This window comes from Saccopteryx leptura, chromosome 3, assembly GCF_036850995.1.
Source record: "Saccopteryx leptura isolate mSacLep1 chromosome 3, mSacLep1_pri_phased_curated, whole genome shotgun sequence".
NCBI classification, from domain to species: Eukaryota; Metazoa; Chordata; class Mammalia; order Chiroptera; family Emballonuridae; genus Saccopteryx; species Saccopteryx leptura.
The window spans coordinates 107,945,655-107,970,677 of NC_089505.1; the positions used below are offsets into that span (position 1 = coordinate 107,945,655).

The 25,023-nt window shown below is 55.1% G+C and overlaps 2 protein-coding genes across 5 annotated transcripts; one reads left to right on the plus strand and one right to left on the minus strand.

The window, feature by feature from the left end:
• The first annotated feature begins 9,338 nt into the window (after positions 1–9,338).
• On the plus strand, positions 9,339–17,918 carry HPCA (hippocalcin). 3 transcript variants are annotated; one of them, XM_066375769.1, is made up of 5 exons: positions 9,339–9,382; positions 11,677–12,075; positions 16,657–16,762; positions 16,865–17,756; positions 17,824–17,918. In XM_066375769.1, exons 2-4 carry the CDS (start codon positions 11,698–11,700, stop codon positions 16,960–16,962), a joined length of 582 nt encoding a protein of 193 aa, XP_066231866.1. In that variant the 5' UTR covers positions 9,339–9,382; positions 11,677–11,697; the 3' UTR covers positions 16,963–17,756; positions 17,824–17,918. The 3 variants fall into 3 exon arrangements, with proteins under 3 accessions (XP_066231866.1, XP_066231867.1, XP_066231865.1); XM_066375770.1 differs by lacking the exon at positions 9,339–9,382 and adding an exon at positions 10,289–10,419; XM_066375768.1 differs by lacking the exon at positions 9,339–9,382 and adding an exon at positions 11,293–11,426.
• TMEM54 (transmembrane protein 54) lies at positions 17,851–23,911 on the minus strand. 2 transcript variants are annotated; one of them, XM_066375767.1, is made up of 6 exons: positions 23,660–23,911; positions 21,302–21,495; positions 19,139–19,198; positions 18,810–18,899; positions 18,549–18,683; positions 17,851–18,131 (listed from the first exon to the last, which is right to left on the minus strand). In XM_066375767.1, exons 1-6 carry the CDS (start codon positions 23,673–23,675, stop codon positions 18,057–18,059), a joined length of 570 nt encoding a protein of 189 aa, XP_066231864.1. In that variant the 5' UTR covers positions 23,676–23,911; the 3' UTR covers positions 17,851–18,056. The 2 variants fall into 2 exon arrangements, with proteins under 2 accessions (XP_066231864.1, XP_066231863.1); XM_066375766.1 differs by having other exon boundaries at positions 17,852–18,131; positions 18,810–18,998.
• Positions 23,912–25,023: the final 1,112 nt, after the last annotated feature.

A 25,023-nucleotide genomic window follows, 5' to 3' on the forward strand; every position in this document is an offset into this window, starting at 1 on the left:
GAGAATCTTTCCCAACGTCACACAGCCAGTCCATGGCAGCTCTGTGTCTCAAATTGCCTCAAACCCTGCGCCCAGCTTTGCTTTCGAAGACAGATTCTCAGCTATAAACCACAGTCTCCAAGATCCCTCCAGAGGTCCTGTTTTAGATGTGGATGTGGGCGTGGCAGGAAGTAAAGGCAGCTGAAGTAAAATCTCTTCCCCACCAGCGAAAAATGGAAGGTCAAAAACCTGGGAATCCGGCAACCACTAGGCTCAAACCTCAGCTCATCACCTGAGTGCTGGGTAGCCTCAGGTATCACCATCTGAAGTCAGGGTCTAAGGCTTAAGGGCCTGCCCACCTCCCACAACCCAAGCGTAGGAAAATCACCCTCACCCTGAAGGAACATGGCTCTGCAGAGTCAGGACATGGCCAGCAGAGGGCGCCCACCTCAGTCATCGTGAAGCCAGTGTTGCCCAGAACGGGAAAGGCTCCAACAGCAGATCACCTAGCTGCTGGGAAAGGACGCTCTGCTTCCAGCTTTGCTCAGGTGCCGGGGTCCCAGGTAGGAGGACTAAGGTAGGCGGACTACAGACTCAACAGCCTTGCTGCTGCTTCACTGTGCACAAGTCACTGAATCTCTCAGAGCCTCAGTTTCCTCATCTGTAAATGAGCCTAACAATAGCGTTTGCTCACAGGGTTCTGTGAGGAGTCAGTGAAGATCAGCCACATATGGGGCTGATAGGAGCTGCTATATTTATTAGCAGTGGTAGTAGCTGCAATTTTTGTTTGTTTTGTTTTTGAGAGAGAGAGAGAGGAAGGGGGAAGGGGGGAGAGACAGGGACATCAATCTGTTCCTGTATGTGCCCGGACCGGGAATTGAACCAGCAACCTCTATGCTTCAGGACGACTCTCTAACCAACTGAGCTATCTAGCCAGGGCTTTGTCTCTCTCTCTCTCTTTCTTTTTTTAAGCTATAATGTATGTTAAAGTGCCTGACACGAAGGGTGTTCAATCAGTGATAGCTATAATGACAATGACAATGATAATGGTAATGATACAAGACTCAGTCACTGTTTATTTTGAATTTCCTAACCTGGAAGCATGCCAGGCCTATCAGCCTGGGATGCCTCCAGTGATGGGGAGTTCACTACCTCCCAGCAGTGTGTTTTCACTATCAGATCATCCTCTTGCTGAAAACTGCCCCCTGGAAGACATACCCTGGCCCAACTCCCTGCTCAGGGTGACCCGGCTGGCCTAGGTTCTGACTTCGGGTCCCCTATTCTGTCGGGGTCTGCCTAAGAGGCCCCAAGGTCAGGGAGCCAGGACTCCGGCAGCTGGATTCCCAAATTTTTTTAATATATTTTATTTATTGATTTTTTTTTTTGTTTGTTTGTTTTTGTATTTTTCTGAAGTTAGAAACGGGGAGGCAGTCAGACAGACTCCCACATGCGCCTGACCGGTATCCACCCGGCATGCCCACCAGGGGGTGATGCTCTGCCAATCTGGGGCGTTGCTCTGTTGCAACCAGAGCCATTCTAGCGCCTGAGGCAGAGGCCATAGAGCCATCCTCAGCGCCCAGGCCAACTTTGCTCCAATGGAGCCTTGGCTGCGGGAGGGGAAGATAGAGACAGAGAGGAAGGAGAGGGGGAGGGGTGGAGAAGCAGATGGGCGCTTCTCCTGTGTGCCCTGGCCGGGAATCGAACCCGGGACTCCTGCACGCCAGGCCGACGCTCTACCACTGAGCCAACCGGCCAGGGCTATTTATTGATTTTTAGAGAGAGGGGAGAGAGAGAGAGAAGGGGGAGGAGCAGGAAGCATCAACTCCCATATGTGCCTTGACCAGGCAAGCCCAAGCTTTCGAACCGGCAACCTCAGTGTTCCAGGTTGATGCTTTATCCCACTGCGCCACCACAGGTCAGGCTGGATTCCCGATTTTGCAGGAAGGGCAGGGAGCTCACAAGTAAACCAGGTGGTTTCCCCAGCAGAAGGTTCCCGGTGGGTTTTGCTCTGGCTGTTCAAAGTTCTTTTCCTGCTAATGGAAGAAATGAGTGGAAGGAGACCCCCTGTGTCATCTGGCCCTCCCTTCACTCCTCGGTCTCAGGAATGGTAGGAGGCCTGTGAGGTAATCTGATGACCTGGAGTCACAAGTCCAGGAACCCAGGCATTCTAGTTGGGAGGCTTTGGCTCCCAGCCAACCAGTGCCAGGCCTCCCCATTTGTTTGCAAGTCCCAGGTGAATGCTTGTGGGCCTGGCATTGAGGGGTCTGGTGGGGAGGGCAGGAGCCAAACATTCCTGGGCTCAAATCTTGTCTTAGCCATTTCAACTGTGTGACCTCAGGCAAATCACTCTACCTCTCTGAGCCTGTTTCCTCACTGGGAATTTACCTTAGAGTGGCATTGTTTGGGGGGGGGGGTACAGCAGATGTTATATATATAAAGGAAGATGCAGTACTGGGCGCACTGTATGTATCTGTGAGTGAAGCAATGGGTATTATGATAAAGTGGAAGTCCCTAATTTCCGCAAGACCTTTCCTATGTTCGAGCAAGCCAGGGTGGCTGTGAGAGTGGGTTATGTCAGGCAGGATCATGTCCTGACCCACTTCTCAGTTAGCTGGCCCGTTGTGCATGTGTCTGCACGTGTCTGTGTATGCAGCAGTGTGTGTGAGTGTATATGTGTATGTGTGAATGTGCATGTGTTTGCATGCATGTACCGAAGGCTGCACATCCAGGGATTCCCCAGGCATGTGTGTATTTGCAGGTCCCTGTGCAGTATTTCTGCACTGATTCAGGAGGCCCCTCAGTTCACTGTTACTATGGAAACGAAGAGGCAATCCCTAGCCTCGGGGAAAACCTAAGGTGCTGGAAATAAACTGACCCAATCTTCCCAAAAAGAGAGACAGATCGAGAGCATGAGGCCCCTGGGATATGGCAGCCTGGGCCTCTGGGCCTCTGGGTCCTCTGAACCCTCTGGGAAGCCCTCACTTCTTCCAGGCAACCTGGCCACGGTAAAGGGCTTGGGAAGCAGAGCAGGGTCCCATCTTGGATCTGGCTCTAACCCCACACAGCCTCAGGCAGGGAACTTGATCTCTCTGTACCTCCGTTTCCTCTTCTGTAAAATGGGGAGAATACCAGGTACCAGCAGAAGCCTTGAACCGGATGTTACCTGTCCTCTTTCTGGGTGCACTTGCGCTGAAGGCTGTGTGAGCCTGAGCCCAGAGGGGTCCCAGAGCAGCCCCTCCACATGCACTACCCTCCACAGTGTCTTTCAGGGCTCCTCACAGCAGCGCTGGAAGGAGGCATTTCACAGAAGAACTTGAGCTTCGCGAAGACATAGCTGGCCAGTGGCGGGTCAGGTCTGCTACCCCCCACCTTCCCCCTGGCCCAGCCCTGCACCACGTGAGCACAGAGGTGGCTAGAGATTCCAGCTGCTTCTCTGGTTTGTGAGGAGCAGGTTGGGAGGAGTCACCCTGAGCCACAGGCACTGGGTGCCACTCTCAGCCTGGGCAGAGCTGGGCTGCCAGAGGCTTCCGGGAGCTAGATCTCAGTTTAGGAAGAACTTTCTCATTATGACTTTAGATTTGACTCCAGTTTCAAATGGCCTGTACACAGGCTTAACACATCCAGACAGAACTGTGTATAAAGTCACAAATGAACACTCAGCCTCCGCCCTTGGTTCCACTCCCAAGAGTGACCATTCTATTCGCTGTGAACCCAGGAACAACTTTCAGATGGTTGGAGACAGACCAGCAGGAGTGACAGGAGCGAGTTCCCCAGCAGTGGAGGTGTAAAAGAAAGACCCAAATGCTCATCTGTCGGAAGAGCGGTGACAGGGTCACTTCTGATTTGGGGAAGGGGCAGGAGGATGAGCCTGGCTGGGTACAAGGCCGTTCCAGCTGAGAGCTGTGTTCACCAGCAGACGGGTAAGGGAGCACTGCAGGCAAGGGGTGGCTGGGACATGATCCCCAGCTCCTGTGTCACTAGCCCCCTTCAGTTTAAAACCCATATGCAGGGGATATGGGGGGTGGGAGCCCCCTTTCCCCAGCCTTAACTCCAGGTTCCTTCTCTCTTGGTGTAGGGGGGATCCTGGCCCTCTGGTGTTGAAGGTGCTGGCCTGCCAGAGCCTAAAGGAAGGTGGAGAGTAAGACTGAAGTGGGAGGGAGGTTGGGGCATGTCATGGAGCGTCCTGACTGCCCTCAGCCTCTGGTAGGCAATGGGGAGTCATGGAAGGTGATTAAGCAGAGAGGAATGGGACTTGATCTAGAGAAGCTGAAGGTGGGGAGAGGTGTGAGAGGGCCATCTGACAAGGTGGGGGTGCAGGAGAGGTGGTGGGGAGAGAAGGGGCAGGCCTGAGAGACATCCTCTAGTGGAAAGGGCTGCCTGGGGAAGGAAGCAGATGCAGGGGTGAGGGGTCCCCGATGGGGTGGGGCCTCGGTCTGGGGACCAGGCACAGGGCTGGCTGGGGTGGAACATGATGAGTTGGATGTTGGCTGGCTTTAGTCCAAGGCATCAGTGGGCTTCTGGGAGCAAGTCCAGCAAAGCAGCTAGAAATGCAACTTTATTGAGAAAGAGCAAAGGGTCAGAGAGGTTGTTTTTTGTCAGCATTTGCAAAGCTGGGAAGGAGCCACCCCAGGTTCTGAACCTGGGCCCACCACCCTATGAAGTCTGTAGTCTCATACTGAGGGACCAGTGAAGACGTAGCTCCTTTCCCGTTCCCGGATTCTGGGCTTGGCCAAGAGATCTGCTGCCTTCGGGGCTATACAGCCATTCTTCTGCTGCAGAGTTCGGCAACCAGGGGGCCCGCAACAGAATCCTCAAGCCCAAACTTCTCTGTAGGGGAGCCATCTCCGACACCATCTTCCCGACCCCCCAACACCAGGGATTCCCTGTTGTCCACTTGGAACCCACATGTCCTGGGCAGAGCTGTGTGCAGGCTCAGTGCCTGACCTTTATAGGTTTCCTCTCACTTGATCCTCAGTGACCCTTGGGGCGGGGGCCACACTTATCATCCTTTCCATTTTGCAGATGAGGGAACTCACAGGAAGTTTCCAGAGCCCTGCCCCTCTCCACCGTGGGACTGTGTGGCAGGTCAGGGTTTGCCCTGCTCGGTGGGAGCCCCAAGGCTGTTGTGTGACTTGGGCAGGCATAGCAGCTCTCTGAACCCCAACTATAAAGTAAGATGCATTCAAAGGACCCAGCTCCACCGTAGCACCCTCTCCCCCCTGATCCAGGTCTGCAGAGCCAGCTCCCAGGACGTTCCCAACACCCCCAGCCCCACCCGCTCTGTTCCTCTTGGCCCAGCTTCCTTGGGAACAGCCAGGCCCAGGCGGTGCTCCTGGCAGCTCCGCCACCCTGGGCTCTGATCCGGGGGTGGTCCCCAGGGGCGAGGGGGGCGGGCAGGAGCTGGGATCTGCTGGGCTAAGAGGCCAGGCATCCGGAGATCCCAGGCCCCTACCTCAGGGTCCACTGTGCTCCAGGCTGGGGTGGACAGGGTCCTTTAGGAAAGGGTGGCTTGAGGTTTTAATCACTTTATCAATGTTTGTGTAATTCAGCCCTGAGATGCTTTTCCCTCCATCTGTCCCCACCATCTGCTCCCATCAGGATTTTCCAAATCATTTGGGACCAAAGAGAGGAGGATGGGGGCTGAGCCTCTGAGGGGTGGGAGGGGCTACCTCCACCTACTTCTCTGAGAGGCTCCTAGGAAGGGGCCTGGGCTCCCATCTGGGTTCAAATGCTAACACTGTTGCTTTCTTGCTGTATGACCTCAGGCAGGTGACTTCCCATCTCTGAAGCCTCAGCCTCCACATCTGTAAAATGGCAGTAACATTATTGACTCCTCGAAATTAGTGCAGATCCGATGAGGCGACACGTGCAAAGTGCTCTATATACAGTAGGTGCTCGAGCTCTATGCGGTCCCCTGGCCACCGAGCCCCCACTGCTTCCCTCCCTGGCATCCTGGGACTGTTTCTTTTTTGCTCTGAGAGAGCAGCCACCCCTCACCTCATCCATCAGATGCCGCAGCCATCCCCTCCCTGGGGACTTGCCCTCTCCTCTGTCTCTCAGGGACCCTGTTCACCACTCAGTTCTCTTCACAACCACCCTCTACCCCCCCCCCCCAAGACGTGTCGCTTCTCCCTCCTACATGCCTCAGTCCGGGGTGGGAGGGGGCTGAGTGTCATCAGCAAGGATACCCCACCCCTCCCCTGCAAAAGGCCCCATAAAAGACACCTGGCAGCATTCCGGGGTCACGGGGGCCTCCTCTGTGTATGCTCATGTCCAGAATTTCAGGCCTGCGAGGGCCAGTGAGGCAGAGAATGAGGCCTGTCTCGTTAGTACTCTGATCTTGGGGAATGTCAAGGTACCCAGGTCACCTGTCTTATCTTTCTGCTCAAAAAGGGGAAGGGACTTGCTCCAAGTCATGTAGAAGTGAGGGACTGAGTCCTCCTGAGGACTGTCCCTCTGCCCCTCTTCTGGGCTACATCTCAGGGCACGAGGTCTCCGGCCAAGGGCCTTGATGTATACAGTGCAGGGAACCCAGAACCTTCCCCTTTTGCTCACAGGGGCCTTCCAGAGCTACTTAGGCTCCCGGGAGGGGAGAAGTGGCTGATGGGAAGTAAGCAGCAGAACCCAAACTCTACCCCTGGATCTACCTACCCTACTCACTTGACTTGCAAGGAAAGTCAAAGGGAGGTGGGGGCTGAGGGTGAGGAAAAGGATGGGCCTGCATTCAGAAGCCCCATCTGGGGAGACAAGATGCAGACCAAGGGGGAGGGGGGGAGAACTGGGCATCAGAATCGCCCTCACAGAGAAGGCAAGCAGCAGGCTAGGAGAAGTAGGCTCCCAGTGGCTGAGCCGGGAGTGAGCGTGGAAGAGGTGATACTGTGGTGGGAAGGGGGGAGGAAGCAGAGAGTGGCGGAGCAGCCCACGAGAGGGTAAACTGAGACCAACAAGGGCAGGGAAGAGGACCTAGAGCAGAGGGAAGATTCTAGCTTCAGGCAGGCGGGAGAGGGAAGAGGAAGGAGGGGAGGAGGGGAGGAGGGTCTGAGGCAGTGATTCCCTCTCTCCCTGTACCGCGCACCACAAGCCCTCCTGGGAGAGGGGAGAGAGCTTGTCACTCAAAGGGCCTGAGGTGGGGGCCGCGCAGCGAGTCTCTCCCCGCCCCCAGGCCCTCAGCAGGAGGCAGCTGGGAACCACCTACGCATGTCTGGCGTCTCTCTCGCTTCCACCGGGGGTCCCAACACCAGCGCCAAGGCACACAGAGGAGCTGGTGTTCTGGAGCGCCCAGCTGCCCTCCCAGTCTTCACAGTCCGGCTCCCTAGCTCCACTAAGACCTCCCCTCCCTCTTGCCTGCAAGCAGGAGGGACTTAAGGCGACACTGACCATCTGAGCAGCTTGGTAGGGGAACTTGGAGGTGCAGCTACGGTCTGAGGCGAGCCAGAGGGCCCAGCTGCTGCCCCAGAACTGGGAGGAGCTGTCCAGTCAGAAGACAAATGCAGTTGGCCTACCTTCAAACTACCTCGGGACCCCCAGACTACCTCAGGACACCGACCCACCTATGCCACCTGCTCATCTCTCTCCCTGAGTTGGCCTCCTCCTGCTCCCGTCCTGGCCTGTAAACCTCAAAGTGTGTTGACAGAAAGCCCGAGTGAGCATGACCTGGAACAGACCCTCTCGCTCTACTGAAAGCCCCAAGAGCTTTCCATCTCATCTGGAATAAAACCACCATCCCAGCCTCTGCACACCGATCTCAGCTTTCCCCCAAACAGTGATCTAATACACTATAGATTTGACTTGTATATTGTGTCTATTATTTCCTGTCTGCTCCTGTAACCCCACTGCCTAGAACGGTGCTGGGCACAGAGCTAGCGCTTGATACATATGTGTGCGATGAATGGCTGAGGGCACATGGGTTCAAGTCCAAGCCTTCCACTCACTAGATGTCAGACAAAGGAAAAATCCTTTAACCCCTCTGAACCTTGGTTTCCTCATCTGTGAAATGGGGGCAATAAGGACCATCTCTTAGAGATAGAGAAAGGACAAAATTTAAGCTCAGGATATTGTTTTTTGTTTTTTTTTTTTCTTTTTTTTTTTCTTTTTTTCTGAAGCTGGAAACAGGGAGAGACAGTCAGACAGACTCCCACATGCGCCCGACCGGGATCCACCCGGCACGCCCACCATGGGGCGACGCTCTGCCCACCAGGGGGCGATGCTCTGCCCATCCTGGGCGTCGCCATGTTGCGACCAGAGCCACTCTAGCGCCTGGGGCAGAGGCCACAGAGCCATCCCCAGCGCCCAGGCCATCTTTGCTCCAATGGAGCCTTGGCTGCGGGAGGGGAAGAGAGAGACAGAGAGGAAAGCGCGGCGGAGGGGTGGAGAAGCAAATGGGCGCTTCTCCTGTGTGCCCTGGCCGGGAATCGAACCCGGGTCCTCCGCACGCTAGGCCGACGCTCTACCGCTGAGCCAACCGGCCAGGGCAAGCTCAGGATATTGTTGCTGAGGCTGGGGAAAGGGGAAGGCAGCTCCCATCCGCGCAGGAGGCGTTGTGATGGGGTGGGTGACGCTGGAGAAGGGCTGTACAGTCTGTAGGCAGTACACCTCAGAACCCCCAGGCTGGGGGTTGATACTCCTCAGCCCTCACAGGCAGAGGCTGGGAGGAAGGCAGGGGGTTTTCTTGATGGTGGAGGGAGTGGGAAGAACACTTTAGATCCATGTTGGGAGGTGGGATTCATTCTGAGAGGGGTCCAGCAAATGAGATCGGGAGTGTCAGGCAGGATATGGGAGTGCTCTCTGCTCTCTAAGGCCGAGGTGGGGTAGAGGGCGTGCCTGGCCTCAGAAGACCTAGAGGACTGGAGGAGTGGGCGCCGCCCCCTCTCCGAAGAACCCCTAGCTCAGTTCCGGAATTAAGGTGCGAGGGCAGCGAGGGCATCTAGCGCACCACCAGGATCCGGGTTCGACGTGCGATTTCGAGGCCGGGTAGGGATGGGGGAAGAAGGCGGTGAAGCGACCGAGGTTGCCTTGGCTTGGGAAAGAGGTGTCTGGGCACTGATCTCCTGCCACCCCCTTCAGGCTACCCGAGTCGAGATGCTGAAGAGATGGGGACCTCGATTCTCCTCCCCCGGGGGGTACTTCCTCGTGAGGCGGGCGGGGAAGTGAGAGAATCCCCTTCCTTCATTCGGGCAGGGGCGGGGGCGGAGCCTAGTCCATCGTTCCTCCCACTCCCAGGGCTGGAGGGGAAAGGGAAGAACCGGGGCTCCCCCCCCCCAGGGGAGGGACTCCGGGCGAACGCTGAGGGGCGTCTCCCTTGTAGTCCCTCCCCTCGGCCCCCCGCCCGCCCCTCCGGCCGCCTCTGCCGCCGCGCCGCAGCAGTGCCGCCTTCCCTGCGCAGTTGGTGTCTCCGCGTTGCTGGGTGAGTGGGGGCTGCTCTGGCCGGGGCTGGGGGATGCAGGGAGGGGGCATGCCAGAGAGAGGGGGCCACGTCCAGGGCTCCCCAACCCCGCCGCTCCAGCGCCTTCCCGGAATCCTCCCTCCCTGTGCGCAGGGAGTGGGGTCTCCCCGGGGGTAAATGCGCGGAGCTCTCCAAGGTCCTGACTACCGAGTGGCCGAGCCGAAGGAGTCTTGCTTCGGCCGCTTCAGAGCGCCCCCTCCAGGAAGGGCCACTCGCCGGGCGTTCTTCCAATGCTGAAAGGATGGAAGCAGGGGCTTGGGGCGAGAGCTGGGGAGAGGTTCAGGGAGGGTCTCCGAAGCAGGTTTCTCAGGTCGAGCTGTGGGTCCTTCCCATTTTGGGGACCGGGGGTCTTTGTGAGACAACCAAATCTTCTACCACCTTCGTTTCCAAGTCTTCCAACTGGGAAGGGCAACTCTGAGGGTGGCAGAGAAGGGACACCCCTGACCCAGTTCCTTGGACCTTGAGGAAGGGATTAAGGGACACACTTCCCCACCCAGCCTCAGTCCCCTCCCACACACTTGTTCTGTGGGTCCTCAGCTTGGGGCAGAAGAGGCTGATTTAGAAAGGAGGGTGACCAACTTACCGAAACATGCTTATGAGACACTGCTGAGGACACACACAGTTCCCCCAAATGGCCACACAGGCACATCCCCTCACACTGTGATGGGTGCATACCTAGTCACATGCACAGATATGCACTTCCACAGATACGGATTGAAACACATGGGGAGACAAATGCAATGCAGAAACCGGGGACACACATGCACACATGAGCACAGGCACTCACACACATGCTCACCCACATGTGCAGAGCTTCGTGTAAGTGCACACACAAGGAACCCCCCTCACCCTGTCTCACAACCCCAAGCTGGAGAGTCACCCTGCACCCACTCCCACATCCTTGCCCAGACCACCTGCTGTCTCCTCTTCATTGCCATCCCCATAGCCCTCCACTCTAAGTTCCTGCACTGAGGGGACCTTTCTGGACCAGAGGAAAGGTAAGTGTTGGGGAACGGTTGGCTGGCTACAGGTCTCCCTGGAAGAGGGGCCCCTTGTAGGTCTGAAAGGGCTGCAGCTCCCTCTCCTGGGACCTGGCAGCACCCTTGGGAAGAGAAAGACAACAAAGGTGCCTGAGGGCCCCCTGTGCAACTAGCCATGTGAAAGGTGTCAGCAGGGGAGGTGGCTTGTGAGACATGTGGGGTCGTGGGCTAGTGTCTTGATGCACAGGGTACAGGATTTGCGTGGTGCCCTGTGTCAGTATGTGTGAGTTGTAGAGCAGAGGGAATGCTGTTGTGTGGAGGCATGGTGACCCATGGTGGGAGTGGGCTGATATGTGAGTGGCGTGGGACCCCCTCGTGTGGATTTGGTGAGCTGTGTACCATGTGTCAGAATGTACTCATTCCTGTATTGTTGTGCATGTGTCTTATAGCATTTAGTACATGTAAATCATTTATTTAACACTTATGTAGCACATACATGTGCAGGCATTGTTCTAAATGTTTCACGTGCATTAATTTAATTCCACAACAATAATGAGGTAGGTATTACCCTCACTATACAAATGAGGCAGAGAGAGTTTATGGAAATCGTCCAAGGTTACGTAGCTGGTAAGAGGCAGAGCTGGGATTTAAAACCAGGTGGTCTGGCTATGGAGCTCAGGCTAACACCTACCTTATGCCACCCCTTGTCAGGTACAAGCGTGTGGAAGAACAAGGCAGTGAGTGGGCTGCAGGTATATTTCATGGTAATCAGGCATATGTGAAACAATGAGGGGGCGGTGGGTAGGAGGGAGGAGGACCAGAGGCCTTTCTGCACCTCCCTGGGCAACTCTGGGAGTCAGCCCTGTCACTCCATGGCTGTGTAACTTAAACCAGGTCACCTCACTTGCTTGATTCTGTCTGCTCATCTGTAAAATGGGAACCATCCCCAGGCTTCAGTTATTGAGGGTGAAATGGTGTGTACCTGTGAAGGCTCAGCGCTGGCCCTGAGGAGGGCCTTGGTAAATGTAAGCCCCCTCCCTTCCCTTCCTCTCTACGTCTGTTCCCCGGGGAAGTGTAAGGTCTGGGGAAATGGTGTGGAGCCCGTCACAGAGGCAGGATGCCTGGGTGCGGACTGGGTGACCTTGGTCCAGCTCCTTTCTCTCACTGGGTCAAAAGAGAGGCTGGGGTGTCTGGTGTCTGGGGACCCTCCTGGAGTGGAGGGACCAGGAGGGTCTGACCTCTCCTCTCCATTCCTTGACCCTCTCGGGGACCCAGGTGGGACTCGGCTCAGTGGCCATGGGCAAGCAGAACAGCAAGCTGCGGCCCGAGATGCTGCAGGACCTGCGGGAGAACACGGAGTTCTCGGAGCTGGAGCTGCAGGAGTGGTACAAGGGCTTCCTCAAGGACTGCCCCACGGGCATCCTCAATGTGGACGAGTTCAAGAAGATCTACGCCAACTTCTTCCCCTACGGTGACGCCTCCAAGTTCGCTGAGCATGTCTTCCGCACCTTTGACACCAACAGCGATGGCACCATCGACTTCCGGGAGTTCATCATCGCGCTGAGCGTGACCTCACGTGGCCGCCTGGAGCAGAAGCTCATGTGGGCCTTCAGCATGTATGACCTGGACGGCAACGGCTACATCAGCCGTGAGGAGATGCTCGAGATTGTGCAGGTGGGCCCCTGGGCCCCTCGGAATGCCAGGCATGGGGCCCAGCAGCTTCACCCACCAAATCTTTTTATCCTCTTGACAGCCCTTGTGGGTAGGTAGTGGCAGGTGCTATTCTTACAATCCATTTATAAAACCCTTTGTTAGGAAATACTTTTTAATTTAAAGAAAAGTTGAGTAAACGCCTGTGTACCTTTTACCCAGATTCCCCAGTTAACATTTGACCACTTTTATCATTATGTGTGTGTGCATGTGCGTGTGGTTTTGCTGTTCTGAACAGGATTCTACCCCTGAATACATCAGGATATATTTCCTAAGAACAGGGATATTCTCTTACGTAACCCATAATATGATTATCAAAGTCAGGACATTTAACATAGAAAAAATGCTATTATTTAACTTACAGACCATATTCCAGTTGCCAACTGTCTTCATAATGTTCTTTTGTTGCACAATCTAGGATCACAAATTGCATTTTGTCTCTTTAGTCCCCTTTAGTCCGTTAAGAGTTCCTCAGCCTTTCTTTGTCTTTCAAGATTTTACATTTCTGCAGAGTACAGGCCAGTTATGTTTTATCGATCCTCGTTTACTCAAGAGAAAACAGATGCTCAGAGAGGCAAAGACATTTGCTCAAGGCCACACAGCCGGTGAGTGGGCCACCTGGATTTATGGTCCATATTCCATCTGGATACTCAACCACATTCCAACTAATTAGTTGAGGGCCCACTAATAACCTCATGCTGAAGGAGATGCTTATAGCCATGAGCTCAGTGCATCTTTACAACAACCTCATGAGGCTCAGAGAGGTGAAGTGACTTGTCCAAGGTCCCACAGCCTGTAAGTGGAGTCAAGCTCAAGCTGGCCTCCACTCAGAGCTGCCTCTTGAAAGGGGTCTGGCATTCAATTCTGGAGTTGTCCTCAACTCTTAGATTGCTCACCTGAAAAATAAGGACGATGATTCTGATCTTACAGGGAGATTTAAGGACCTATACAAATGCCATTTCAATACAAATTTAAGTGTGACATGTTCTCTTTATGTCAAAAAGCTTCTAGAGCATTTTCCCCCTCAGTCCAGCATTAAAGACCATCAAGGCTCTGGTTCTATTGTGACCTGTCCAGGTCCTTGTCTGCCATTTTCCTGGGCTTCTGTTTCTTCACCTGTAAGTGAGGATGTTAACCCTTAAGGCTACTATAAGTATAATGTGAGATGGGGACTCTGGCAGAAGGCCCAGTGTAGAACTGGTTCTTGGTTAATGTTATTATTTTCTCCTCTGCACATTCTCTGCCCTAGCCAGAATTGCCTTTTCAACATCCTTCGAATGTTGAAAATGCCCTGAGCGACCCCACAAGCTCTTGCTCCCTTCCTTCCGCCTCTCTGAATCCTATTTCCGTGCCTCAGCTCTGCTACTGCTCCCCACTGCCAACTCACGCAGCCCCTACTGGCCACTTCGGCTTCTCTGCCACTAAGGGTCTGGGTCTGCTCTCTCCAGCTAAGAGGAGAATGGACCGCCTTGGGATGTGCTATCCCCCCAACCCCCATGCCATGCCTACCATGAGGGGAAAGCCTTTATGTTGCCAATGACTCCCGTGGGCCAGGGATTAAATCTCTACTTGATGAGTAGGGAGAGTTCTGGGCGTCCTGGTGGAAGGGTTGAGGTAGCCAGGGTGGTGGATACCAACCAGTGTGGAGGGGTGTTCTTACTGTGGGTTGTTACTTACTGTGGGTGCACTGGTATATACTGGTAAGTCTCAGCCCTGCTGGAGGCACCAGCCAGTCCCATGCCTTGGGCATCCTTGGGACCTCCTGGCTGGCCTCTGCTGTCTGACCACAGCCCATCAGTCAGCCTGACCGCCAGTGCAGACGGAGCTCTGCAAACTCCAGTGACTGATTAATTAATTACAAGTCGGCTCCAGTGAAACAGTGAGTGAGCAGCAATTCCAGACAATTAATTAGGAGGCCCAGGAGTAGAGTTGTCACAAGGGGAACGTTCCCTAAGTCACTCCCTCAGTCCTTCTCAGGACCCTGCCCTGTGGTTAGGAGATGAGCACACTAGAAGGGAAGAAATTAAATCTTGGCTGCTTGGAGCTCTCACTCTGGTGAGCAGGCCACCCTGACCAGCTTGGTGACAGGGATATAAACATGACACCTGGGATTTGGGGACTGAAGACCAGGACAGAGCTGAGGATGTGGTGGATGAGTAATAATTATTATACAAGCTGCTGTTTACTGACCACTTACTCTAGGCAGTCACTGTTCCACACAAATGATTTCCTTTAATCCTCTAGTCTAGACAATCCTCATGAGGGAGATGATTACCCCCATTTAACAGATGAGGAAACTGAGGCTTACAGAGGTTAAGTACTTGTCAAAGGCTACATAGCAAATAATTAGTGGAACCAGGATGCCACGCCAGGTCCACCTTACTTCAAAGCCCCCGCTGGCCACCAGTGCTCCACAAGCAGCTAAGGGTAGGAGGTTCTAATCTGGTCTCTGCTATCAATTCCCTTTCTGAGCCTCTATTTCTCTTTCTTTTCTTTTTCTAAAGATTTTATTTATTGATTTTATAGGGAGAGGAGAGAGAGGGATGGGGGGCGAGAAATATCAACTCACAGTTGCTTCACTTTAGTTCATTGCTTGTTGTATGTGCCTTGACCCGGCAAGCCCAAGGTTTTGAACCAGCGACTTTAGCATTCCAAGTCAACTCTCTGTCCACTGCCTTCAGGCCAGGCAGAGCCTCTATTTCTTATCTGGAAAATGGGAATTACGATATATACTTTTCAGGGCTGTTGTGAGGTTTAAAAATAATGCATGTAGCCTGACCAGGCAGTGGTGCAGTGGATAGAGCATCGGACTGGGACACAGAGGACCCAGGTTCGAAACCCTGAGGTCGCTGGCTTGAGCCGAAGGTCACTGGCTTGAGCAAGGGGTCACTCACTCTACTGTAGCCCCTCCCCCCATCAAGGCACAGATGACAAAGCAATCACTGAACAACTAAGGAGCCGCAACAAAGAACTGATACTTCTCATCTCTCTCCCTTCCTGTCTGTCTGTCCCTATCTGTCCCTCTCTCTGTCTCTGTAAAAAAAGAAAAAAAGAAATGCATGTAAAGTACCTGACAGGACACCTAGTTGGTGCCTGATAAATGGTAGCTAGTATTATAGCTCCGGCAGAGGCAGTAAACACCAGCAGACCTGAAAAGTGCAGATGTTTTAGTGTGGCAGAACCACCTCCCAGGGGAGGCCTGATGGTGGAGAGGTCAGAGGGAGCAGAGTGTGAAATACTTTGAATGCCAAAGGCCAAATGGCTTGGACTTGGTACCCCGGCCAGTGGGAGGTGCCAACAGCTTTCAAAAGGGAAGTTCCTTCTAGATGCCAGGCGCTGTGCTAAAAACTAGCTAGATGCCCATGGTCCTTATTAGTATGCTGGGCACTAGGAACAATCCAACAAAGGCGTAATTACTTTCAAAGAGGTGTGTGCCAGCATATGGGCCCTGACCCAGCTTGGATCAGAGAAGGGCTCCCTAAGAAAGCACCATGCAAACTGAGCCACAAGGAGGAGTGGGAGGCAGCAGAAGAAGCGTGGGGCAGCATCCAGGAGCTGAGTGCACGGCAGGCCTGGAGGGAGGCCTGTGTATGACTGGAAAGAGGGGGCGGTCTGCTGGGCTGGGGACGTGGTGGTAGAGATGTGTTTGGAAAGAGCTTTCAGAGGCAGCGCGGGGGACAGACCCAAGGAAATGAGGCTGGAGGAGACCAGTGGGAGGCTAAAGCCGGATCTGAGGCAGGGTAAATTTATGATATGGCAGAAGGGAGGCAGGCTTCTTGGAGGTGGTTTCAGTAGCAAAAAGCTAGAAAATTGAGCCCATCGACCTCGTTCTTGAGCTCCAGGAACCAGCCTATTCCACAGGCCAAGTCCTGGATACTCGGTGTATGTTTAGTGCAAAAACCCTCCTTCGCGTCGCCTCTGGAGCTACTGCACGTGGTGGCGGCAGCCCAGGGCCCAGCAGAGCCCAGGTTGTCCCCGACCCGGCAGATGCTCATTTGCGTTTATTTGCATAATATTCTCCGCCCCCTCTGGGCCCAGCTGCCTCGGACCTTCCAGCTTTCAGTGCCGCCCAGGGCTCCTGCCGGCCACAGCGAGACGGCAGCACAACGCCCCCTGTCGGTCACCGAGCACGGGCAGCCGGGAGTTTCTGACAAGCAGCGCTAACCCCGTACTTCCCTGGAAACCTTCGGCCCCGAGGTCCTCCCACATCTCTACTCAGCCCCTGCACTCGACCACCCTAAAATTTTAGGTGCCCCCTCAAAGCTTCCTGCTGCTGGGTCTTTGTATATGCAGACCACTCTGTCAACAATTCCTTTCCCGCCTAGCGCTGGTTAGGGTCCACTCCAATAGCGCCCCCTCTTCTGGGAAGCCTTCCCAGACCTTCTTTCCTGAATCCCCCGGTTCCCTACGCCTCCGTGACCCTCTCCCACCTCAACCTGGCGGGAGCGACAATCGTCAGCGTACCTGGGGCGGTTTTTGAAGGGTGGGGGTGCGCAGGCTCAGGCAGCCTCCTCTCACTCCCTGCCTTCCCTTCCCTACCTCCAGGCCATTTACAAGATGGTTTCGTCGGTGATGAAGATGCCGGAGGATGAGTCGACCCCAGAAAAGAGGACAGAGAAAATCTTCCGCCAAATGGACACGAACAACGACGGTGAGGGGCAGGGGCGGGGCAGGGCGGGCGCCACTCCCCTTTCTCTCCCGCCCCTCAGTTCCTGCCGCCTTCTTCCCCTTCACTGTTTCCCTCGCCCTGCAGGCAAGCTGTCCCTGGAGGAGTTCATCCGTGGGGCCAAAAGCGACCCGTCCATTGTGCGCCTGCTGCAGTGCGACCCCAGCAGCGCCTCTCAGTTCTGAGCGAGAGGAGCCAGGTTCCCCCTCCTCCCTGCCTTCACTCGCCCTCTCCCGCTCTCAGCTTCCTCTCCCTTGTGTCTATCCAGGCTGGGGTCAGACTGTCCTCCCCCGCAGCGTCTGCACTCTGGGGGAAGCCTATGGAAAAGGGGACCCTGCAGCCCCCCCCCCCCACAGCTCAAGCAAGCGGTTAGCACCCCCCAACCCAAGAGGAAAGATCTCCTTTGGCAATGATAGGGAAACACAGGCTCTGGGTGGATCCTCCCCTCTGAGAAAGTCTTCCCCTACCTGGCTATCAGAATCTGAACCATCCTCCCTCCCGCCAGCACGCACAGCCACGAGGCCAGACATCCCTCCCCCACTCACCGGGCAAGCTCCCCCACCCTGCCCCCACCCTGGTAGACCTCAGCCTGCATGGAGAGGCCGGGGTGGCGGGAGAAGCAAGCGCAGGTGAGGACACTCTTTTTATTTGGAGGGGGAGAGAAGGAGGGGGGGAGGGGAAGGAAAAAACTTCCTTGAGCCATCCTTCCCTGCAGGAGGGCCTCCACCCTTCCTGCTCCGGCTTTTGTTGGCCTGGAGGCCATGCTGCAAAAGGAAAACCTCCCAATTCCAGCATCCAGTTGTGAGTCCCATGAACCCCCACCTGCATTTCAGCACTTGGATGAACACAGACCCACAGACCCCTCCGTGTATTGTGCCTCCCTCAGACACAGACACACAGGCCCACAGAGAGATGGGCAGATCACCTAGAGCCCCCCCCACACACACACACACTGCATCCTGCGGGAAAGAAGCACAAGGCCCCCTGGCTGAGCCCCTCCCCTCCCCCCCCCCCCCCACACTGCATCCTGCGGGAAAGAAGCACAGGCCCCCTGGCTGAGCCCCTCCCCCGCTGCATGCATCCCTGTGGAGCATCTCTGTTCTTTTTAATAACTTCAGAATAAAGTCTCTGTTTCAGTGCAGTGGGCTGGGTGGCCAGGGGAGGGGGTTAAAATCCCCACCCCAGGTCCCTGAATGGCCACAGAGCCCTCTTGGGCAGGCTGCAGGAATCCTGGCCTGGTCACAGTGCAGACTCATGGGTCTCGGCGAGGCAACAGCTGTCAGAGGGTCAGCCGCCCAGAGCTTGGGCAGCTCATCAGGTCATGGCCCTCCATCGGCTCTGGGCTCTCCTGCATCTGTGGGGACACAAGAGGCTGCCAGGATGTGGGATCTGGGTCTGGGTTTCCTCCTCCAGGACACCCAGGGAAATGGGAGGAGGGGAGAAAGGCTGGGAGGATCTCTGAGGCAATGCAGCATCACTGCATCCCACCCACCAGGCAAGAGCCAGGCCACACCCTTGGAGTGCCCCCAGTTTGAGCCCAGATACCCTCCCTCCCTCAAATCCTGGGCCTTAGATGAACCAGGTGTCAGCTGTGTGACTTAGCTGGGAGGCCTGACCTCTCCGAGCCTCCAAGCCTCTCCCTATGGTCCTTGGGAGAAACCAATTGCTCCATTTCTCAAGTGGGGGCACCATGTAGGTGGATGGGGGCTTCCCAACAAGGCTCCCAGAACATTTGGGGAGTCAAGGCTGTGGAAGGGGTGGCAGATCTTACCATGTGGTGTCTGCTTTTCCCCCACCAGGGCCTCAGTTCCAGCAGCTGGTGTGCAAGCTGGGCACATCGCACAGCAAACACACTCTCTGCCATGCAGAATACAAGTGAGATGGCCCAGAGGCACAGGCTGGAGCTCTGCAGGGGCACAGGGGGCAGAGATGGCCGCAGGGGTTGAAGGGGGAGGGCGGGACTCCGAGAACCCTTCCCACCTCTGATGAGCACCCGAATGACCCCCATCCCATCCCTGGCCTAAGCACTCACATAAATGCGCGTAGGGTCGAAGGGACAGTCGGTTGCCAGCGCCAGTAGTTTAGGGCTCCCAAAAGTGCAGGCGGCCAGCAGTGCCCGGCCCTGGGTGGCAAAGGTCACGACGATCGAGGCCAAGAGGCCAAGAGCACAAGTCAAAGAGAGAAGGGCACAGGCCACGCTTGAGCTAAACACTACCCAGCGCTAAATAAGAGAGGCCACTGGTCAATGGACGTCAGGCTCAACCCTCATGGGCAGCTCTGGCCCATGGGGTTAGCTCACCCCCATCCAAGCAGGCCAGGCCCTTCCTACCCTTAAGCCCGATCCCAGGAGGTGCCACATACCAGGGGGATGCTGGGGAGGTAGCGTGACAACACGATGGCTGCAATGCCCGAGGTGATGACCTGTGGGGAGGCTCAAGTCAGCCCTGACACCCCTGCTGTAGGAGAGTGGACAGGGGGTCAGGGCCACTCTGGGATACAGATTCCACCAATGCCAGCTGGAGCCCCCCAGACCATGTCCTTCTCTCCTGTTGGTCTTAGCCTCATTACCTTGATCTGCAAGGAGGCACTGGTTCCTCATGGTCCAGTCCTGAAGAGATGTTTCTAAAACAGAGCCACTTCCTGCCTACAACCTCCGTGATGCACCACTGCCTATAGCTGTGTATCTCAAACAGGGACCTGTGTAGCCCAGGGCCACGGGGGCATGTACCAATTTATATATGACTTGCCTCCCTGGAGTGAAAGAGATTTTAGAAGCTAAGTAACTCAGCTGGCAAGGAACTAAAACCAAAGTAAACAAGTCAAGACACTTGATGGAGTTGAATTCAAAATCTTAGGAGTAAACTGTCTCAGGCTCTGGCCTCAGTCCCATCAGCTTCTTACCCCACCCTGGCCAGCCTCTTCCCTCATTGCCCTGGATCTAGACACCCACACTCAGCCTGCTCACGATGCTGCCCACACAGTGCCCTCTCGGTAACACCCCCCCTTCACCTGTCTTGGTTCTTCCTCCTGCAGGCACCCCTAACCACCCTCAGCCCCAACAGACAGGTGTGTAACCCACCAGCAGCCCCTTAGATCTTTCGGCCTCCGTTCAGCCTGGCCTCCTCCCTGAGCTCCCTCACTGTATCAGGCGTGGGTTGCACCCACAGGAGGCAGGTGATGTGAGAGGAGCTCAGCTACATCTTTAATTCACTGTGCAGCCACAAGTAGGTGCCTCAACCTCTTTGGGCTAAGTCCTGCTCAAGATGAGCTTATGGAAAAGCCACTGGCTTTGGTGTCAGACACAATCATTTCCAATCAAACTTGGCTTCTCTGTATCAGCAGAAGGCTGAGTGAGTCCCTGAGTCTCAATCTCCCCCTGTAAAGTAGTGATAATAATGACCCCGTGTTGCTGCAGTGAGAATGAGGAAATGAGCGGAGAGCGGAAGCGGTTCAGCCTGGAGCCCATCCCAGTGGACCTTCTAACCCTGAGCTCTGTCCAGGTTGGTGAGAGGAACAAACAGTAACAGTAACTCCAAGGGACACCACACACATCTGCATAGCCCTCCCCTGTTCCACTGGCTGAGGCATCCCCTACTTGCTGGGGCCTGTGATCCTTCTTCACCAAAGTGTGGGGCCCAGCAGGCTGCCAAGCTTTGAGCTTCATAATGGAGGGGAGGGAATGGGCTTAGAGAGAGAAATAAGTCTCTTAGCCAGGAGGCGGCAAGGAAGGAACTCAGACACGGATGTGCAGATGTTGCCCAAAGGCTGTGGCCACCTCTGCTACTAGTTGGGAAAGAACTTTATGAACTTGAGAATTCTGAGCCCCTTCAGTTACACACTCATCAAACAAGTACCGACATCCAGCCATAACCATGGCTACCATTTATTCAATATTTACTATAGACCAGGCCTAAGGCTAAGCTCCTGATAAATTGTTTTTTTCAGTGTCTCCAGAACAGATGTTAGCCATTCCTACCTGCACACCTCTGCATCTGCCATTCTCTGTATGTGGCATGTTACCCCAGCTTCCTCTACTACCTGTTGGCCCCAGCATGCCACATACCTGGGTTATGCTAATAGAGCTGGTCTTTGAATTCCTACTCATCCATCGATACCCAGCTCAGGGGCCTCTGCCTCTGTGAACCCTCCTGAACTCTCCCAAGCCGAGCTGATGCTCCTTCCTCTGTCGAACGGTGCCTTGCCTACTTCCCTAGTATTATGATAATATTAGTTCACAGTAGTGAGCGCTAAACATGGGCCAGCCATGGTACCAAGCACTGCATGTGGATGATTCATTCAATACTCATCAGGACCCTCTGAGGTGGACACTGTTCTGATCCCCACTGTACAGATGAGGAAGCCAAGGCAAAGAGAGGCTGAGTGGCTCGTGCAGTTGGTAAGTGGCAGAGCAGGGGTTAGTGCTCGGGCTCTCTACGGGCCCATCCCAAGCTCTGGGTGGAGACTCATCTAAGACCTTTCAAGCCCCCTCCAGTCCTCACCATCCCCCTGACAGCCTGGTCATACCACAATGGCAGAAGTGACAGAGAAGATGTTGACCACGCAGTACTGCAGAGCCACAGCGTCGTGGGGGGCAGCCACGTAGCGCAGCACGGTGCCATGCAGTAAAGCAGCTGCGATGAAGCTCACGTGGCCCAGTACCACCAGCACCAGCCCTGTCTTCATCAGCACCTTCCGGAAGGCATCCACACTCAGGCCACCTGTGGGGGACAGCTGTGTCAGGGCCATGGGTGGGGCTCATTAACTTATCTTCTCTGAGTCTCAATTTCTTCATCCAGAAAAGTTCACAATGCCTTCCTGAGAGCCCTTGGAATTCTACGGTTGGAAAAGCATACAGCTGGTACATAATAAAGGGTGGTAGCCCTTGTCAGTGCTCAAGGTTGTGAGTGGCAGGACTAGGATTTGAAATAAGGTCTCTAGCTCTAGACCCACAATCTTCTCACTCACTACTTGCTACTGTGAGCTAGTGAGCTACTGTGAACTCAGCTCCCATTCATTGGTTTATTTATTCATGTGTTCATTACACATATGCCCACTGAGTGCTTGCCCTGTGCCAGGCCCTAAGGTACCACGGTGAGCTTGGCAGTTACTGTCCAGGACTCAAGGAGCCCCTAGGTCATCAGGCAGGGATTAGGTCCAGCTCAGGATTCAGTCTGGCAGATAAGGGCCTGGCACACAGTAGATAGTTAGCTCACAACTGCTGAACTGAACTGCCTAGAACTGAACTGGTTGACTTGAGGCAAGAAGCTCAAGCCTCTGAGTCTCCATTTCCCCATCTGCAAAATGGAAAGAAAAAACCTTGTTTCCCAGTGGGAAAGGAGGGGCATGCCTTGGGGGGGTGGATAGGGAAGTGGGGGTGGATACCCTGGGGGTGCTGGGAAAAACAAGCTGGTGGTGCAAGGGTACTGGTTAGGGACCCAGCAGGTGGGGTGAGGGGGTGTCAAAAGAACACTAGGAACTCTAGCAAATTTCCAGTGGCCAGGTGCTCCAGCCCCTATCAGCACTCCCCCAGGAGCATGGAATCCTCCCCCATGTGTCCTGGCTCTACCCTCAGACACACAGCATGCTGGTCCCCTGGCCTTGCTGGCCCTTTTACACCAACTAGCCAGCTCCGTTACACTAGAAAGCCAGGTCCCCAGAACTAAACAGCCCCTTCTTCCTTAGCTGCACCTGGTGGGACATGACTCAGTCCTAGACCTCAGTCTCCCCATCTGTGGATTATATTTCATGTATGGGAATTCTACAGCTAAAAAAAAATCACTAGATTGAATATTCTTGGGGACCCTGTGCCAAGAGGCAGTTCCCAGGAATCAGGGAGAGGTGGGGCCATCCTGTCAGATACTCTGTGTGACCTTATATCAACCAGCCCCTTTCCTTTCTGAGGCCCAGATTCCTCCTCCGTAAAATGAGGCAGGTTTGGTCTGGCGGTTCTGAGAACCTGGAGCCTGCAGGATCCTCTGGGGCTGGAGCTGGACCAGATGTAGGAGAATCCTAGGGCAGACGATAGGCTGGGCAGGCATGTGGAACTGGAATGGCATCGTGAAGACTAACTGCCAGCCAAACAGGATGGGGCATGGCAGCTTCCTCCCAGGGGCCTGACCCACCTTATCGCATCCACCCACATACCCACCCACCTCACAATCCAAGCGCCCTGGGCTGGCTCATGAACAACAGCAACATCCTAGATTCCAAACTTTGGTCAAACTGGAGGTATAGTGCCAACTTGGGGCTGTCCCTGGAGCACTGGACACAGAATCTGAGGGCAGGCTCTGGCTTCTCTGTTTCTAAGTGATCATTCTTGGAGCAGTTAGCTGTATGGATGGCACCATGGTCTAAGTTTATCTTCACTGTATCCCAGGTGTGTGTGTGTGTGTTGGGGAAGCTACCATCCCCATTTTACAGACAAGGAAACTGAGGTTCACGAGGTCTCTTAGTAGAGAGTGGGGACTCCCCAGGTCTGTCCTGTCTGCCAGTGGTCCTCGCTTCCCCTCCTGGTTGGGAGAGTGGAGGATATGGAAATGGGAACCCTTTGCAAGGCCGAGGAAGCGTAAGGCAGGCAGCCTCTGGCTCAGAACTCCCTGGGCCCCGGACCCCCTCCCCTGCTCTTTCTTCTAGGAGAAGTGGGGGCTGCTCTCGCCAGTGATTTCCCCAGCCTTGGGGGTCCCACCTCCGCAAGAAAGGAAAGTGGCATGCAGAAGATACCAGCAGCCCACCTCCTTTCAGATTACTGTCGAGGAAACTGAGGCACAAAGTGGAAAATGACCGGCAGATAAGGCGACCGGGACGGGCTCCCATCACAGTGCTCCGCCCCGCCGGCCGAGTTGGGTGGGCTCCCGCCTCCCGGAGCGAACCCCCGCGGCTCACCCAGGCGCAGACACATCTCGGCTCCCGCGCGGGGTATCCGCGGCCAGCTCAGCAGGGCTCCAGAGGCTGCGGGCGGCCTGGGGGTCCCGCTCCCATCCTGCTGCGGCCGCTGAGCGCCCCGCAGCCGCGCCGCGCCCACTTCCCGCCCGGAGCCCGGGCTCGCCAGCAGCCGGCCGGCCTCCCTTCCCGTCACCCCCCGGGCGGCCCTGCCCCGGGAGGGCCCTGGCAGCTGGCTTGCATCTAGGGCCGGTCAGACCGGCTGGGCAGCCCTTCCTGACCCGCCCGGCTGAGTCACAGGGCTGGCCCCACCCCCGCGCCCGCCTCGGATCCCGGCTGGGACCCGGCCGCCCCTTGCACTCCTAGCCCACACCTCTACTTCAGTGATGCCCATTTTACAGATGGAAACAGCTCAGAGCCCATCGTCCAGGCTAGGAAGTGTGTGTGTGTGAGTGGGGGTTGGGGGGTCGTATGCATATTAGCAGTGGTTATTGTGACCTGGAGGGCACCTGGACGGAAATCCCCAGGGTGAAGATTGAGAATCCAAATCGTTCTCGAGGATGGGGAGAGGCAGCAATTGGTAGTGAAAGCACTGGCTGGGGACCAGGGTCTGTCCCTAACTTGCTGTGTGATCTCAGGCAAATGGCTTTCTCCCCTGTTCCTGGCCGGAGCTTTACCTGTCTTGGAGGTCTCTGTTCCCTCATTAGAAAATCAGGAATAATAATTTCTGCCTCGTGAGATCGCTGTGAGATAAAATGAGACAAGAAAATGCTTTGAAAACTCTCTAGAGTATTTTAACGAAGTATAGACCTGGCAGGAGCACATATGTATGGCCAGTAGTCGCCGCCGTCGTGGCCATGCAAGTGCAGGTTCCCACTGGTTTTGAGCAGACAGTAAAGAAACAGTGGAGCCAAAGAATGGTGGGCCATCCTTTATTAAAGTCTCGCACCGGCCAGCCGGCCGGCCGACGAGCACCACACAGGGAAACACTTCCCTCCTGTTCTACAACCAGGAGAATCTTCTCCAGTTCCTTCCAGAATCAAGGCCCCACCAGTCTCAGCGGAGCTCGCAAGAGCCCCTCACCTCTGGTTCCGCATCTGCACACCTTCTCTTTCTCTGCACAAACTCTGCATTCTCTTATTCTGCAAACATGGCATCTCCCTCTTTTTAAAACTTTTTGGCGCAAAAACCTCTCCTCCAGTGAACATTAGCAAAACAGTGGTCCCTCCCAAGCAGGAATGCAATCCGCAATTTCACAGACCACATACCAGGCGCTTACCAGCACCATTTTTTAATACTAAAAGTGAGCAAACTCAAAAAATACAAATTTTACAAACTCATTTGCTCAACAACATAGTAAGAGCTTT